The following is a 17670-nucleotide window of genomic DNA, read 5'->3' as shown; positions in this document are numbered from 1 at the left end:
GCGGGGACGAAAGAGTTTACTATATAGATCTCACAGCAGATTCAAGTTGGTCAGTATTTGTTTGTAAACAATTGTAGGACGGGCAATAATTATTCTATTTCCGGTTCATTTTTATCTCACCATTAAGTGTGCCATAACGGTCATGGTGTCTGTTTATCGGCTGGCTCACCTTGCAGGTCTTCATACTGAATATTTCAGTAGGAAACAGAGGACTGTGTGTGTGTGAGGCAGTGTTTCAGTGCATTTGTCAGTCTGTGGTACTTTCTCTATAAGGGCCTGTGAGAGAGAGAGAGAGAGCGAGAGACAGACAGACCGTGTCAGCATCAGCAACTAGAGCAGCCGTGTCTCTCAGGCTTAAGGAGGAAGAGATCCGGCTGCTTTTGTGGATTACAGGAGCATCAGTAAGTCGGGTTGGACTGGAAGGAGTTTTGACTCATCTCTTTTTCCTTTCAATCTGTCTTGTTTCATCTTCCAGCTGTTACTGTGTCCGTTACTCTTCCTACTAAGTGCTGTATCATCTAAGATCATTCAGAGGAGATGCATGGGGTGCTAGCTGTTAGCAGTGTTGGTTGCTGAAAGAGAGAGGCACAGGAGAAGAGAGGAGGATGCCGGCCCCCCTCAGGATGAGGAGGAGGGGGGCCTGCAGGTCAGCTATCCCGTCTCTCTCCACCATCGCTGAGGAAGAAGAGGGACAGCGGAGCTGCAAGAGACAAGGGAAAGGAGGAGGTACGTGGGAGGTCAGGATAGGAAAGATTAAAAAGGCTGATGTAAATCTCTCTGGGGTTTTGGTGTCAGGGGTGCTAAGCTAATACCTGGCCTATTAAGTGATCTGTGTGTTGGCGTGTTTTGTAGTTGGTAAAAGTTAAATTTAAATGTGGCATAGTAGTGCAGGGTTAGTGATGTGCAAACTGATTCAGTAACTAAATGTGCGTAAGGAAAGTGTGGCCTTAATACTCTGTAGCTAATGGCTTTGGACTGGCAGTTTTTTTATTTTCTTTTTTTTGTCTGAGTCTTAACTTAAGACAGCAATCTTGAACATCATAGGTGTTATGCTTAAAAGTGCATTCTAGTTAGCAGCAAGGACCCTGTGTTCTGAACAACTCATTCTATGACTACGACCTAAAATACATAGTGTTTAGTTCGATAATTGTGAGCGACAGCATCACATGCATTTCACTGAAGTGGAGAAAAACACATTTATCAGTCTTGAGTGTCTGTTTTAACACAGCTTCTACTGAAAATAAAAAGATTTTTGCTCTCTTTTTCTGTTGGGAGTGGCTGTTTTGCCCCACCCATTGTCGCTATTGGCAGATGACTGACAAGTTGGACAGGATGGCCTGGGCTGTGGGTGGGTCACATGACCACCGGGAAGTGGATTGTAAACAACTGACTGAAAGGATCCACATAGAGGTGGATGGGACTGTTTGGACTAAGGCAAAAGGTTTTACATTTGAATAAGGGATATAGGTTAATGCTCACATTCAGCAGTTTCCTTTGTAGATCTGAATGGACATATCTCTATCTATGAGGAATCACTTTTATGTAAGCTTTCTACAATTAGCTTAAACCTCCTTACAATTCAAATGTAAAGCAAACGTACTTAAACGTGAGGTATGACTCCAACTTTGACTTTTCACATGCTCAGATTTGGGTCACAAGACAGTTCTCAGCTGGGCCAAAAATCCCTCTGAACTCAAAACACTGCTGCCTCACTGGTGTAGGCATTACACACACACACACACACACACACACACACACACACACACTGTTAGGCTACTTTTTTAGATTTTTTTTTTTTTGTGGGGTTCTTGTAACTCAGAGATGGAGAAATAGATCCAGATCCAGTCACTTTTTTTTCATCTAAGTGGCTTCTATCAGTTGTATGTTCTGGGTGTGCCACAAAGGCAGTGCTCTGCACAAAAGAATAAAGCATTCAAAGCAGGGATGTGTAAGGATAGTCAACTAGTAATTCAGTAGTCAGTTAGTGAGTATTCAATGTTTTTTTTGTCTGAACTTTAGTGCACTATTAAACTGTTGGCCCAATTGAATTTGTTTATTAAATAATATCTTATGTTGTTTTTATAATTTTTTTTGTTGTTACTATGGTTACAACCATTTGTGTTGTTTATCATGTTTATCAAACACAGTATGCATGTGTTTTTAAGTCCTGTCAGTTTGAGCGAGAGAGGGAGAGAGAGAGCGCCGCATGCTCACCGTCTTCAAACAACCCGATGTCTTGCTCTCTCTCCCTCGCCATATTAATCAATGGACATGATGGTGTCGATGATTAAATCATTTAAAATGAGAATGTAAGTGTGCTCATCCCATTTTTGTTTCTAAGAAGAAATTTGATTAGATTTCATATCGCAATATATCGCAGAAAAATAAAATATCGCAATGTCATTTTTTCACAATATCGTGCAGCCCTAATAATAAATATAATGAAATAATTTCATTTAGGCTAAGCATAGTGCCTAGACCTGCCAACAAATGCTTATTGTTAGAAGACAACAAAACAATCCTTAGACATAGACCATTACTGACCTCAATCACACCGGCTCCCTCAGAATCAACTGACCAACCAATCTCCTGCGGCTGCTTCTCTTTCTCTCTGCTAAATATCTCTATGGGGATTGATATTGTTTTAGAATATGCCTATTATAGAGATCGGTTCTATTATTGGCAAAGAATAAAGAGTTGTGATTAGCTTGCTAAATTAACCATTTCTTGTATTTTGCTTGTTCACTCTAGCTAGGCTACAGTTTTCCATAGCAAACCAAAATATCCCCTTTCCTTTACCTCAAGAAAACTTAGCTAAAGGTGAGCAGGTAATTAAAAACATTGTGCAATTTCACTCCATATCACAACATTTACCAGTCTTCCTTTCACCAAAAGCATGTGTATCTGTGTGTGTGGGCGGGAGGGTGCATAGCGAGGTTAGACCAAACTAGAGTAAGGACGAGACGAGATTAACTCCTCCAGTTACTTCCAGCGCTCCGGTCTGCAATGCTCTGAAAGCTGCCACTTCACACCAATGCAACAAAACATCATCTTGATAGCACGACTCTTTGTACTTCTGTCCAACTTTCGATTTTTCGGCTATTTTTTGTAGCTGGATATATATTATTTGTTGCGTCTAAATATGAATGAGGATACAGTTGTTGATAAATCGAATTGTTATTGTTGTTCTTATTATCATTTGGGGGAGGGGGGGCTTAGGGACATTTTGGGGTAGCTTTAGCCCTGCTAAAATAGGCCTAACTACGTCCCTGATGTTAACTGAAGGCTAATTTGAATGATGCACTATTTGAACTTTAATCAAGTACAATTGACCATGACATCCTCACCTTATCTTATTCCAGAAAAGTCACTCACCCAATGCTGTTGGGGTTGGGGTGAGGGGGGATCTGAACTAGTTGATGCACAAAATCAGCACCCCGATGAAGAGGTTGACTGGTATTTTAAAAATACTAATATTAAATGTTTTAAAATACAAATTACATTTGATATGTATTTTAAATACACCTGAGATACTGCCCATCCCTGCTTGCATATTTGTTTCTGTCATTTCACATTGTTTTAATGGATCATTACCCTGAATGTTAGGTGTGGTAAAATCCTTCAGATGTTGTCTACCACACTCCGTAATAAAAGAATGGATTTAATTGGGTCCTGTTTGATTTGTCTTGTACTGGTAGGTGAGGGTAAGGCTCCTCTGCTCTTTCTCCCTTTTTTCTCCCTCTTCTCTCTGTAAGTGTAACATTAGCTGCCGCAAAGCTGCTCAGATCTCTGAGCCTTCCCGCCCCAATACACACACACACACACACATCCTGGTGCCATGTGGAGAATTGCACACTAATCGCTAATCTCTCTCTCTCTTTAATCTTGTAATTGTTCTGTACTGCACACACTGCAATTACACACACACACACACAATTGTGATCCATAATCTCACATTTACACTCTCAATCAGTCTAAGATTGAAGGTGTTGGGTCGAAGGCCAGTTTTTCCTTGTCCTTGTCTCCATATTCCTCTTTATTTGACCATGAATGAGCATACACAATATCATCAGCCTATAATGGATGTTGCATCCTTTGGACTTTGTGTAAGCACGAGGTTGTGTCTGATGTATTGGATTAGGATGGCTTCCTTGGTGATGTAGACACAAGGTTTAGATTGAGGTTTTCCAGAATATTCCAAAATTATGAGTAAGATTCAAGGTAAGAGCTGTCATTGATGTGCAGTTCACTGTTTCCTAGACTAGATGTTTTTAGGGCCGTTTGTAATGTTGTGTTTGAACAAATGTACTTGGTACATGATTTGTGAACATGTTGTTTACAAAATTTGTCATTGTGCTAAAGCAAAATATATATTTATAAATAACATGTTTTTTTAATTATTTGCTAAATATAGTTTTCAGTGTCTTTTTAATGGAGTGTGTCTTGTTCCTACCATGGGATAAATTATTATAAAAAGGGCAATTGTGACTGTTACCTCACAATTCTGAATTAAAATTGAGTTTACATTTCAGAATTCAAGGGAAAAAAAGTCTGAATTGTGAAATAAAGATTTATATATATATATATATGTGTTTTCCTTGGTGGAAATTGGCTACCATATACTTTTTTTTTCACTGCATATTGGAAAACATTTATAGTGCTTTTCACTTTTTTCACACTTTTTTTATTACATATTTTTTTATATTCAAGTATTTGATTATTTGTTGCTTTTTAAATGGTCCACTTCAAGAAGTCCTGTCCTAAAGAAGTAAACTGATTTCTTTGGTCTTGTGCAGGCTAATGAAGGACAACAGAATTAATTCAGGTTTAACTGTGATTGTGCCATGTGAAGACGTTTGCCATTTAGCTGTATTAAAGATTTGCTGGCTAGAGGGGGTGGAGATTGGTTCTGTGTAATTTCAGACGTTACTCTGCTCACCAACAAGTGAACTCTAGGTCAGCAACACTAGGCTTCAACTCTGACATTTGCCTTTAATGTTGGATCTTCTGACACCTGGGAAACAGGAAGACTTTGCAGTGCTTCTTTGAGCTAACTGTTATTTATGAAGCATTAATCCTAATCTCAGATATTATTTTGGATAGTTGGTGTGCAATTTGGGATTTTGTTTAACAGTTTGTTTAAGATGGTATACAAGCGCTCTGTTTTAACAGGTTTCTCCTTTCCTTCCTTCTTCAATGTATTATCTTGTGTGACAAAAGCAGGCTCCTGATTTACATAGCATTTATCCAATGTTTTGTCTCAAACCAAGGCAGTTCAGCTTTGCTGCACACACTGGCATGGAAACTGTATATTCATTCAAGAAGAGATCTGAACTCAGAATAGCCAAATATGAACTCAATTGCAAGAAAAAAAAAGTCTGAATTGTGTGAAAATGCCAAGCACAGTCCCCCTATTGATTGATTGATTGATTGATTTGATTTATTTGTTTTCCGTCACACAAATGGGCTTTCATGAGAGTCAGTATGCACTAACAACACTTCTTGGACTTTGATTTACTAACTAGCTATGTTTACCTGTATCCCATCATATCTAAAGCCCTGTTCTTCATTAGTTTATTTGTTGTCTATGCAACTGTTCTAAAGTATGTGTTTCTACCTTAATATAATTTAATTAATGCTGATTGCTGCTGTAGGTGGTTGGTGTCTGTGTACTCTTCCTGATTATTCTGTACTCCCGTCATAACATACTTAACCAGCCTGCGCAACCCGGCATTCAGGACACAGATTAGTAAAATAATCTGGCATGGGCCTCAGAGCAAAGGTTCATGAACTGGTACCAGTTAGGGCTGGGACAACGTGTCGAGGTCATCGATGACGTAGACACAAAATATGCACATCGTTTCGTCGACCTGTTTTTATTTCTCTCAAAAACGTTTGCAAAACGTTTACCTTATCTGCGCTGAATAAACGCGATGGCCGAATCAACATTCTGTCCAACGTTATATAACCAATCCAGGGGTTTTTCTGCATTGATCTTTTTTTTTGGCGGCAGTCAAAGCCTTATTTGATCGCTGTGCCTGACAGGGCGCGTACGAGAGAGAGCCCCGGCTGCGCGCGCACACTCAGTCTTCAAACAACATGAGCGCCTCTTGCTCTCTCTCTCCCTTGCTCTCTCTCTCCCTTGTGCATATTAATCAAAATCATAAAACACAATAGAAAAAGGGCGAAACACCAAAGTTTCACGCGCGCTCACGCACTCACAGTCTTCAAACTACACGAACGCTGTCTTGCTCTCTCTCTTTTCCTTGTGCAAATTAACCAAAATCATTAGACACGATAGAAAAAGGGCGGAACGCCAAAGTTTCATGTGGAGCATTCTGAGATTTTTTTTTTTTACTCTATGACAGGCTGCTGGCTCCCACAGTTAATTTTTATTTTAATTTTTTTGGAAAAGCACTCTCTGTATTAGCGTAAAGACCTCAAGTTTACATTGGTTACTGTATTCTTTCAATTGCTCTAAACAAGTATTTTGGGTGACCTTTTTATTGAATGCTAGACATCATGTTGTTATTATTTTCATCTGAAAGAAGAACTTTTTTCAGTAAGCTAGGCCCTATGTGTTTAGTAAGCTTGTTTCAGTAAGCTATGTGTTTTCAAGGCTTCAAGGTTTTATTGAATGCTATCTTTATACAAGTGCAAAGTAATGCATTCTTAGTCAACCTTTTATATTGTAATTTTAAGGGCAATAAACATATTGCAATGTTAAGGAATTCACGTTTTTTTCATTCAGATATGGTAAAGTGGGACACTTTCTGATAATTTATATTCTGCATACTTTTTTATTATGATCCAAATGTCTTAGCCACTCATATGATACTATTCTAAATAGCTTAGTTCTACTATACTATAGACAATAAAAAAGAAAGAAACATAAAACACAGGATGGATGACTCTTCCTCAAACACACAATGACCCCAAACCACATTTTTCAAGGCACTACTGTCAAACTGGGACACCTTTATTGGTAAACTGGGACACATAAAACACATTCAGTTGTTATTCAAGTGTAGGCCTTATAAATTAAATACACAATAACAATATAAACAACAAAATAAATAACAACAATAATATAAACATCACTTTTTTTTTTTTTTAAGAAGGGGTGCAGGTACAGCAAATTCAGCCCACCCCCTCCCTCGCCTGCCCAAATTTTTTTATAATGGGTTAAATTTATTTCATATAAAAAAAATAAAAAATAAAAAAATAACCTTCATTAACATCTCTTCTTGTAGGAATGAACTGATTGCAAACAGGCTTAATTTAATTTCTGTATGGTAGGTTAATCTACACGTCAATACAGCCAGTGCAAGTGAACGCCTCCCCGTCTTCCATGAGGCCATTCTCCTCGCCACACGTCTCATGGAACCAGTCCTCGCAAAAACAATGCACATGATCCAGTCTTCTTTGGATCAATTGCATCGCCAAATTTGGCTTTAAAAATATTGCAAATGTCCTGGCCATCCGAGCTTGTACCCTCCATCTTAGTTTTTTTTTTTTTTTTTTGGTAGGCTTTGTTTGTTTTTTGAAAAGTGTTAATTGCGTGTGTCTCACGTTGAATGCGTGAGAGCTGGCGTAGTTTAAGTCAGTCTTTGTTGAAATATCTAGCTAACTAACTAAATGTATGAGGGACATATAAAAAGGTAACTCAATTCCTCCATTAGAATGACTTGAATGGCTGTCCCAGTTTGCCAGTAATACCCTGTCCCAATTTAACAATATGCTATTGGCAAACTGGGACAGTGTCAAAATCGCATAAAAAACCCCCAAGAAGATTAATATGAATGTGATTTTGAAAAATTCTGATTCACCATTACATCCTATAACAAAATATGTAACAATTATAAATGATCCAGGAGTTGTTTTATTTTTATAACCTTAACATTATTTACCGCAGAATGCTATGTCATTTTACTTACCATCACAGTTCACTGCGAGGTTAAATATGATGTGCCACACCCCGGAAGTGATGTCATAGCCACAGAATTTTTTTTTTTTTAATCACATAGTTGCTACTGATGAGCTCAGTGTTGATTTTTAGTAAAAGAAACATATCCATGTAAAGATATAAACTATTAAGCTTAACTGTCCCACTTTGCCCATTGTCCCACTTTACCAGTATTCACCCTATTTATTTTTATAGAAGTATCGATTCAGGCACCGGTATCGTTTTAAAAGTATGGAAATGGCACCGGTATCGTATAGAACCCAATCGATACCCAACCCTAAATATATGTTACTGTGCATGCATGTAATATTTATATACATCTCTGAAATTAATCCAGCACTGTCTCACTCATCTAACACACCCAATTTACACACCCAAAGAAATAATAAAGTTAGCAAGAAATTAACCTAAATAAAAAAGTAAAATACACCCTGTCTAACGAACGCAAGTGGCGCGCCGCAATAAAATACTACTCATTATAATCAGTGATGGTACACTGGATGTGGCACAACACGTCAAATCCCCACAGTATACTGCCTCTTCCTATTTATGAGGTACTGACACAGAGTTCAAATGTCTTATGTAGATACTAGACAGACAAAAACGTTCACTGTTCTGCCACCAAGCAAATGGAATATTCCCATCGAGGTCCATCGCCAAACACAAAATTAATTTGCTGAATGCATAAACTGTTTTCCTGTTGAAAACAGTTTTATGTTTCCGGTTTATCATGATAGGGAAAATACACTTTAACTGGAGATTATTAAACAGTCAGGGATGAAATAAGAAACTAATTGCAGGCAATTGGACTAAAAACTACAATAAATAATACATTGTGTAAATTAATTAGTCTTTACTGTGTAAGCAGTGAGAGATTTTTCTCTAACTGTTGTTTAATTAACACAAACCCGCAGAAAGGATTATTATTGGACAGCTTCCCCTTTAAGATCGAAGTCCGGATCCAACATACTCTAACACATGCGCTTTCTCTTGCAACTGTTAACGTTTCCTTAAGTCCTAAGTGACTGTGTTTATGAGGATAGCCAATAAATCAGCAAAAATTGCTCACAAGTTCTATAAGCACCTGGTGCGTGGCTTACACACTCCTCTCACACAGAAACATAGACCGCGCACACATATAGCTCTGTTGTTTGTGTTGCAATGGCCTAAATTACGTTTTAAACTGCAGTGCTTAAAAACGTGATGTGAGCGTGCACGCTGTTTTTCATGTTTCTGCCTGCATCCCCGTGTAATACATGCAAGACTGCCGTCATTCAGTTGATTAAAAACTGTTGCCATAAACAGTGTATTTTGTGGCACCACAAAATAAACAGTAGAGCATATGTTATGAAAAGATAGACTTTTAATTTCATCAATCCGATATATATGTCGTCATATCGCCCAGCCCTGAGACTGACTGATGTTGACGTTGTTCTGAGCTTTGATTGTTTTTGCACCCCATGGGTATATATGGGTCAAATGAGAAGCCTTTACTAGTGAGCTACATGAAGGCAAAATCAGGTGTTCGCACAAACACGCCCCACAGGTGTCATGTTAAAATCACAATAGCCTGGGGTTTGTTTAGATGGTGCATATATTTTTGGCTAACATTACTGAACTTTACCAAAGATCAAGCCATTTGCAGTGCAGTAAAATGTAGGATTGTCTTTTGCAGTTTTATAAGCCACATAAAGCTTGCATTTTGTGTTGGAGCATGAAGTGTCCGTATTACTTGAGCTTGTGATTTCAGATCTGCTCTTAGGTAATTTCGTGGTTAAACACCACTGGGTCTCCCTTATCACCAAGTAATGTGCTAAAGCTTACACACACACACATACTCATTATTAGGCTTTACATTCTCTTAGGGATTGATAAACATGTATGCTGTTTTTTAAATAAGTCTCAGTAGAAAACTGATAACTCCAGGTTAGATTAATATAGTAATGAGGTCTGTGTGTCTTTTCAGAGACGGTAGAAACTGAGGTGATCCTTTCTGAATTAAAAGTAAAACAATGACTTTATTAAGATCTGTCCCTTTTTCTGCAGTAGTATAATTTCAGAAATTGCCCTCAGTAATCATTTGAGACCTGTCCCATTGTTTGTCTCAGAAAGGTGATATCTTGCATTTTAGGAAGGAGTCTAAAATAGGTCAGACAGAGTTTGGCCTGGGATAAATCAGAAGTAGCATTGTCCTGGAATCTAGAACGAGTGATGGCTGTTTCAGATCCATCTCCTCAGGGATCGCTCACAAAAATAGATTGAATAATATCACAATAGCTCTGTTCTAACAGGTAATAAGCTGTCTTTGTAGAAAGTAGCTTATGCATAATATGGAGATTTACTTGTGAATATGAAGATGCATTTCTATAGGTCTTAGCTCTTCTATAATGTGCATTTATTGCTTTGAAAGAGCAAGAAATCCTTTTTAAATGCTGTGCAGATTCAGTCGTGTGATGAAGTGTACCCTATTTCCTAAAATAACCAACATTAACTGCAACATTGAAATTCAAGTGTGTGGCTCTGTCAGTGAGATGTGTGTTAAAGTTGCATGTGTTACTACAGTTAAGTTTTCTTTCAGAATCATCATTGGCTGATAGAAAGAAAAAATAGGTTACATAAAAGTTTTTACTTACAAATAAAGATAAGGTAAAGGTGTGGGAAAAAAAGTGTTACTCATGTAAATAATCCCCCCTTTACTTAAATATATGAACTCAGAAAACCGCTGTTAATAGGTTAATATAATGTTTCCAATTCTATGACTAGTAAAACGATGGCACCTTACTCTCCCCTGAGTAGCTGCAAGCACTGTGTTGTCGTCTTGTGTGAAAGGTGTCAGCGTTAAGGAACAATACTGACATCTGGGAGCTCAACCAGGTGCTGGCGATGAAGTATTTACATGTGGTGTTATCACTAATCGTATTAAGCATATATCGTCACACACTAAATGAACACAATATTGATAATTGTTGCTTTGAATATCACAGTTATCTTCAGTGCTGGTAAATCGCGACACCCCTAGTTTGTATGTTTGGGCATAAAAAAGATCTACAAAGTAACAAATCTCAAAGTCCACTCCAAATGGAGATATTTTGTTTAAAAAAAAAAAAAATCCCTTTTCAAGAACTACAACGAATGGCTCGTTTGGACTACGGCGTTGTTTTCTGGGTTTTGTGATGTCACAAAGTGGCCTATTAGAATATCATTAGAATAATTCCACACTATGGAAAATCGAATGGTTGGGAGTGGGGAGGGGCGAGTTTGTGGTTAGAACGCTTGGTTGAGTGCATCAGACAAGAACCATGAATCCCGAACCATGAATCCGTGTTTAGATAGGCACTGAAAACAAATAACGTTTGCTAACGGTTGCCGGTTACATTACAGTACTTAAAATTTTACTTACCACATAAACAAAGTAGGAGAGCTATGTTGTATTTGTGTTGTAGGGTTTTTTAACACTTTTCATGCGTGTTTGTAGTTCTAATTAAATCCTCGTCCACCGCACATTATGTTGTGGGCAATATTAGCTGTGAAGAGCATGCACAGATCTGCACTTCCAATTTCTACCAGAAGCAGTAAACCATCCGGGTACCTTAGGAATACTCATTTCAACATACTACAATTTGTGACATACTAATTCTGATTTTGAATACTATTTAGGACTGATAGTATGCGGATTTGGATGCAGCAAGTGATTTGCTGCCACCTACTGGCACTTTTATTTTCATTTTTAAAGTATCATTTCTTTAAAATATTTTATATTTCAGTATTTATTTGTATTTTTGTATGTTGCTATTTTTTGTAATGCCTATTCAGTGTTTTCTAATTAAACACAATAATGACTTGAAATTATCTTTAATAATAACTTTATCTTGAATTAATTGGCACATGATGTGTTAATTAATCGTATTATTTTGGTATATCGTATATCAGTACGATTAATTGATAGCGCTATTAAAAACAAAACAAATGGCCCTATGAAATAATGTAGACACCAGTCCATTCTGCAGTTTAATTGTACAGACCTACTATTGATTTATTCATCTATTTGATTTAATTATTGTTATGTCTGGTATTTGTGAGTCCTTAAAGTTTCAGTATTAACTTTAATACTGAAACCACCAATACATTTGATAATGATAGTCATGAGTGTTTCAGATATAAATGACTCGCTTTGTATTTCACTTTTTAATTTTCTTTATTCTTGATATACTGATGAAAAAACAGGCTGGGTTCCCCCCTTCACTCTCCTCTGTGTTTGTTATTCAGGCTCTGACTACCTTCTTAGAGCAGATGAGAAGTCGTCATGGAGTCAGCCAGACTCCTCTGCGTCTGGACAGTACACCTACACCATTCCCAGCCCTACAGACATACACATCGTTACCAGACCAGGTCAGATTCACCGCACATACTGCTAGCTGTATATACACAGTCATCTTCCAGCTTTACTGCCAGAGCTCATGCAGAGTTTATGTGCTTGTGTATGCAGAGCCTCTCACGCTGAAGATCGATGAAAGGCAGAGACTCGCCCGTGAACGAAGGGAGGAGCTGGAGAAGCAGAATGGTATGACAAACATACACACATTGTCATTAATGGCAACACAAAAGTGCCCTTGCAATGCATGTTACTTTGTTAATCTGACATATTCCAGAATGAAGCAGTATATTCTGTGGGAAATTAGGTACAACGAGACTTGAAGTTGTATTGCATTTGTATCAGTTTGGTCAGGAAAAATTGTACACATAGGACAATTTCATATCTCTTTTTAACGTCTTGACTGATTTTTCTTAGTGATACAATAACAAAACTAGTAATAAAAAAATTATACGTTTTGTGTGTAATTGTTTATATACATATTCTTTAATTGACACTTCTTGGCACAGCTGAAATGCCATTTACATATGTCATAGTTTTGTTAGTACTAAAAGCCATTATAAGAACAGAAACAATTGTTGAGAAAGTACAAGGTCATACGCTTGGTCATTTTTTTCATGTTGCCTCAAAGGGTTGCAGTGGTTTACTCTGAAAACACACTGTAACCTTAGAAATGTCCTCTGACCAAAGACTCACTCAGTCCTAATGAGAGGCTTTATGGGTAATAAGAAGGGATGCCCTCGACTAAAGAATTTAATTGAATTGCCTACATAGCCTATTAAGTGCATAAAGCTTGCCCCAGCACACTGGCAGAAGTAATGATGATGAATGTGTCAGGAAAAAACAGTAAGATTAAGCAGCTTCAACATTTTATTTAAATCCCTATAGATATATTTTTCATGTCTGTAGCCTAAGGGCCGTAAACACAAGAGTTTCATGCTGTTTGAAAGTGCATCCTGTTTTCTTTCATTATTTTACAAAAGTGAAATGTATTTTTGTTATAGTGATTGCACACAAATAAACATAGAGGCTTTAAGATTCAAAAGATGTATTACTCTTATCTCTATGACCAAAATTACAGAGTGTTTTAAGAGCAAGGGAGCACCTGGGCGCCACCATCTGTCACGCTGTGAGCACACGTGCTACTGTTCAGCTTTCACACTCCACATGATGCACATTTTCTAGGTTGACATTAGATTGAGCGCCCATTTAAAGTTGATACTTACATATTTCAGATGATAAGCCATATTTGAGGTCGATGAAGGATGGGCGAGTGTTTGAATGTAACGTTAATATATTGCCAAAAATCCATCCGTTAATGATCTGTTCGTAACAGACTGCATGACCTGCATGAAGAATTCTTTTTTTTTTTTGCAACTAATAAATTTTGGTCGACCAAGCCTCTTTCTCGTCGACTAAAGGTTAATCGATTATTATGGGGGCAAAGTTAGATTTCACATATTGTTCTTGTAATTTAGTAAATCATGTGAATTCTTGTCAAAACAAACCTTCGCCATGGAAAGCCCTAGGTTACATTTCTTGTAACCCATTTCTCATGTCTGTCTGTTCTCCTCTGTTCGTTACTGCATGACTAACTGAATGGGGCATGTTGCTATAGCAGTTGTTATGTAAACTCTTGGCATGGTGGTTACTAGGACACCCGGTTTTATGTTAAGCGTTAGAGGCCAGGACAAAAAGGCCAGAGAAAGATTGGCAGATTAACTTTGCTCATTTTATTGAAGTGCTTGGATGCTAATGAAATTGATAATCCACAATGTTGGTTACTTACATCTGCCTTTCTTTATATTTGATCATTTTACCTGAGGATCACTTTCCAAACATTTTTGACCATTTCCCACCTTTACTCTAGGCTGTAGCATTAAATTAACTTTTGTTTGTGCAAATGTACCTTTAAGGCTTGTTATAACCAGCTAATCTTGTGTGAACCACGTTTTTTCACAATTTTTTCAGGTTGTGGAGTCCAGCATTGTTGTATTGCCCCGTCCTTCAATAACTGCCTTTTTCAATAATTGAAAAACAGGTTTTAAAAGAAAAGTTAAAAAGCCTTATTGATTGATAGACAGGTTGATGGCTGGATCGAGAGATATATCAAGAGATTGGATCAAACAATAGTTTGATAGATAGACTGATTGATTTCCAGACCTCCTTACACCAGAAAGGTTGTTTAGGTTGCAAATGTCCAGCACCTGATTAAGGTCATTCATTTGTGAGGATTTTAGATGACGTCAACATATGCAAAGACTCTGGATGAAGCCAACTTTGGATCGAAAGAACTGTTAGATATTATCCTTCTATTGCAGTCATTAATGAGCACAAGCTGTAATCACTGCCTCACACATTTACTGTCACATAATGTGTTGTCTTAAAGTTGTATATTACATATGGACCTTACTTTGACACACTTATCTCCTTCTGATAACAGAATACTTATTGTAACATTGAAACAATTTTTTTTCTGTAAAGTTGCTTTGAAACAGTATGCATTGTAAAAAGTGCTATACAAATACACTTAACTTGAACTGAATTGTGTTTGTGCAGCTGTACGGGATTCCAAGTGGATTGAGAGAGAGGAGAGATCCAGACAGTTTCATGAGAGACAGCTGGAAGAGCGCAGGAAAAAGCTTGATGAGCAGCGGGATAAAGAAGATAGGAGACGTGCTGCTGTGGAGGAGAACGACGGCAGAAACTGGAGGAGGAGAAGGTGGGGTCACCAGGAAACCCTTTACTGCAGTTTTACCAGAGAATACTTTTTTTGACACAAAGCCCCACTCTTTCAAAGATTGTTAGTACAACAAAATGTTAATAATATTAAAGGGTTACTCCTCCAAAAAAAATTTATTTTGTAATTAATCACTTACCCCATGTTGTTCCAATCCCTTAAAAGCTCTGTTCGTCTTCGCAACACAGTTTAAGATAATTTGGATTAAAACCTGGAGGCTTGAGACTGTCCCATAGACTGCCAAGTAATAAACAGTGTCAAGGTCCATAAAAGGTATTTACAAGTTGTCGTCAGAATATTCCATCTGCCATCAGACGTGCAATCTGGGTTATATGAGACCTTTGTCAAAGGTTTCCTCTGTGTCACTCCATATCACTGTGATGTGTATGCTCTTCTGTGTCCACCTCACCAAAAGGATGCACTGTTTTATTTCAAATCAAAGCTAAAAACACAAAGAAAACAGCACATCCTTCTGGCACGGTGAACAGAGAAGAGCATACACATCACAGTGATATGGAGTGACACAGAGGAGATCTTTGACAAAGGAATTATTTGAAAAATTGTTTTCTTTCACAAAGTGTTCCTGTCGCTAAATATAACCCAGATTGCACGTCTGATGGCAGATGGAGTTTTCTGACGACAACTTTTTATACATTTTATGGACCTTGACACTGTTATTACTTGCCCAGTCTATGGGACAGTCCTCAAGCCTCCAGGTTTTAATCCAAATTATCTTAAACTGTGTTGCGAAGACGAACAGAGCTTTTAAGGGATTGGAACGACATGGGGTAAGTGATTAGTAACTCAATTTCATTTTAGGGTGGAGTATGCCTTTTAAGGACTGCCCTGGACATTTGCTGAAGCTCCTTGTTTGAAAACCATTACATTGTCATCATTTTGAAGATATACAGAGACCTTTTCTTTATTATTGTAAAAACAATACTAAAGGCAAATCATTAATTTTGTAAGTAAAGGGCTCATCCAGTAATAGATTGTACTTTTGGTGTGTGTTTGTGTGTGTGTTAGGGGTTGGGACATGGAGGATAAATTCTTGAAAAAACTAAATAAAAGGTCATTTTTGTCCAATAGAATGCTCTCTGGATTGAGAATGTCCTTGTGTACGTTTTCAGGTCCGGAATGAGGCTGTTATCAGGAGGACCATGGAGAGGAGTCAGAGAGTCAGGCCGAAGTCCAACGCTGGAGCTGGGGTGGAACAATCTCTACTAGCACCCTCACACATCAGCGGTAAACACAAAGAATAATGTGATACTACTGTATAAAGAGATTGTGGAAATCAAATTGTGTTTTTGTTGTATAAAGGTGGACTACAGCATCTTGTGTAGAAGTGTTTGTGCTTCTAACTTTTGCCTGGATGATAATAAAACAAATGAAAAAGAATTAAATACTGGGAATATTTTTAACCCAATTCAGTTGCTTACAGGTGATTTAAAACTTCTCTTTTCAGTAATTGTGATTTCAGATTTTATTTTATATAATTTATATAATATAATATTTTTTTCGGTTAATTGTGCAACCCAAATACAAGCTCATTTTAGCCTGGTTGTCCAGGATTTAAAATTCTAATATTATTATTTTAAGAGTGTCAAAATATAAATTCATATATTTTGCAGTATGGCATATTTCTTGCTCTGCTCACATTTGCTGACTCGGAGCCATGAGTTCACGGCACACTCCATTTGTGTCCTTTATTTTCTGCTCCATCAATATCCCTCTTGCTCTGTATGGTTCTGAATCCTTCTTTCTCTCTTTCTTTCACTGCTTCTCTCTATATTTATTTCTCAGGTTTTGATGATTCTGCTGTCTTTCCGTTGGATCTAGCTGGGCTGGAGCACAATCATGGTGTTTTCAGCTTGGCGCATCAGCAGCAGTTTTGCTCTAAATGTGAAATATAATCATCATTGTAGACCAGCAGACTAGAAGCACTAGCTAGAGCTTGTAGCATCACCCATAAATGAGTGACCATCACCTTTTAATTTCCTGTGAACGGTTAGCATGGAACCAGAAACATGAACAAACTGCTTAACCAGTAGTATGTTAGATGTGGCTTGTAGTTTTAGTAGTTTTTGTTTTAAAGGTGACATTTATGCTTTTCTTTGTAATCCACATTTTGCTTTTACACCTTTAAGATTAATACACAACATTTTAAGATGTGTCCAAAAACTTGACTCGTTTTGTATATCAGTGTCTTTATATTATACATCTTTTTTATATTATACATACATTTTCCATGATATGACCCCTTTAAAGTCTGATAATGTTGATGTTGGTAATGTTAGATCAGTTTAAGCATGTTTAAAGACATCTCAGATAGGGCTCTGCGATGAATCGAAATCGAATCGAAATCGCGATTTGAGACGTTGCGATCCGCTAATCACAAAAGCCTGATGCGAAATTACTCTGTTCCAGAGCACAGCAGCCATGAGTGGTAAACGCCCACCATTAAAAAAAATAAATGGTGTCAGCTCAATAGTCAAAAACGTTATGTAACTTAAGCTCCGAAACGACGAACAAAAAAGGTATTTTGCAAGAGCTGCGTCACCATTCATCAAGAGCATGCCGTATTGCATGTTC

The 17670-nt window shown here is 37.6% G+C and overlaps 1 protein-coding gene across 1 annotated transcript; it reads left to right on the top strand.

Annotated features, from left to right (window-relative positions):
- The first annotated feature begins 299 nt into the window (after positions 1 to 299).
- Positions 300 to 16305, top strand: LOC113065299 (ensconsin-like). The gene is made up of 5 exons (XM_026236535.1): positions 300 to 726; positions 12233 to 12355; positions 12453 to 12527; positions 14898 to 15060; positions 16209 to 16305. Exons 1-5 carry the CDS (start codon positions 606 to 608, stop codon positions 16303 to 16305), a joined length of 579 nt encoding a protein of 192 aa, XP_026092320.1. The 5' UTR covers positions 300 to 605.
- Positions 16306 to 17670: the final 1365 nt, after the last annotated feature.

This window comes from Carassius auratus, chromosome 48, assembly GCF_003368295.1.
Source record: "Carassius auratus strain Wakin chromosome 48, ASM336829v1, whole genome shotgun sequence".
Lineage (NCBI taxonomy): Eukaryota > Metazoa > Chordata > Actinopteri > Cypriniformes > Cyprinidae > Carassius > Carassius auratus.
This window is presented reverse-complemented; position numbering and strand designations above follow the sequence as displayed.

Excerpts from the sequence above, each read along its gene's own strand:
- LOC113065299 (XM_026236535.1), top strand. The coding sequence starts at position 606 with ATGCCGGCCCCCCTCAGGATGAGGAGGAGGGGGGCCTGCAGGTCAGCT. Across the intron at positions 727-12,232 it reads GAGACAAGGGAAAGGAGGAG|GCTCTGACTACCTTCTTAGA; the intron begins GTACGTGGGAGG and ends TTTGTTATTCAG. Across the intron at positions 15,061-16,208 it reads AGAAACTGGAGGAGGAGAAG|GTCCGGAATGAGGCTGTTAT; the intron begins GTGGGGTCACCA and ends GTACGTTTTCAG.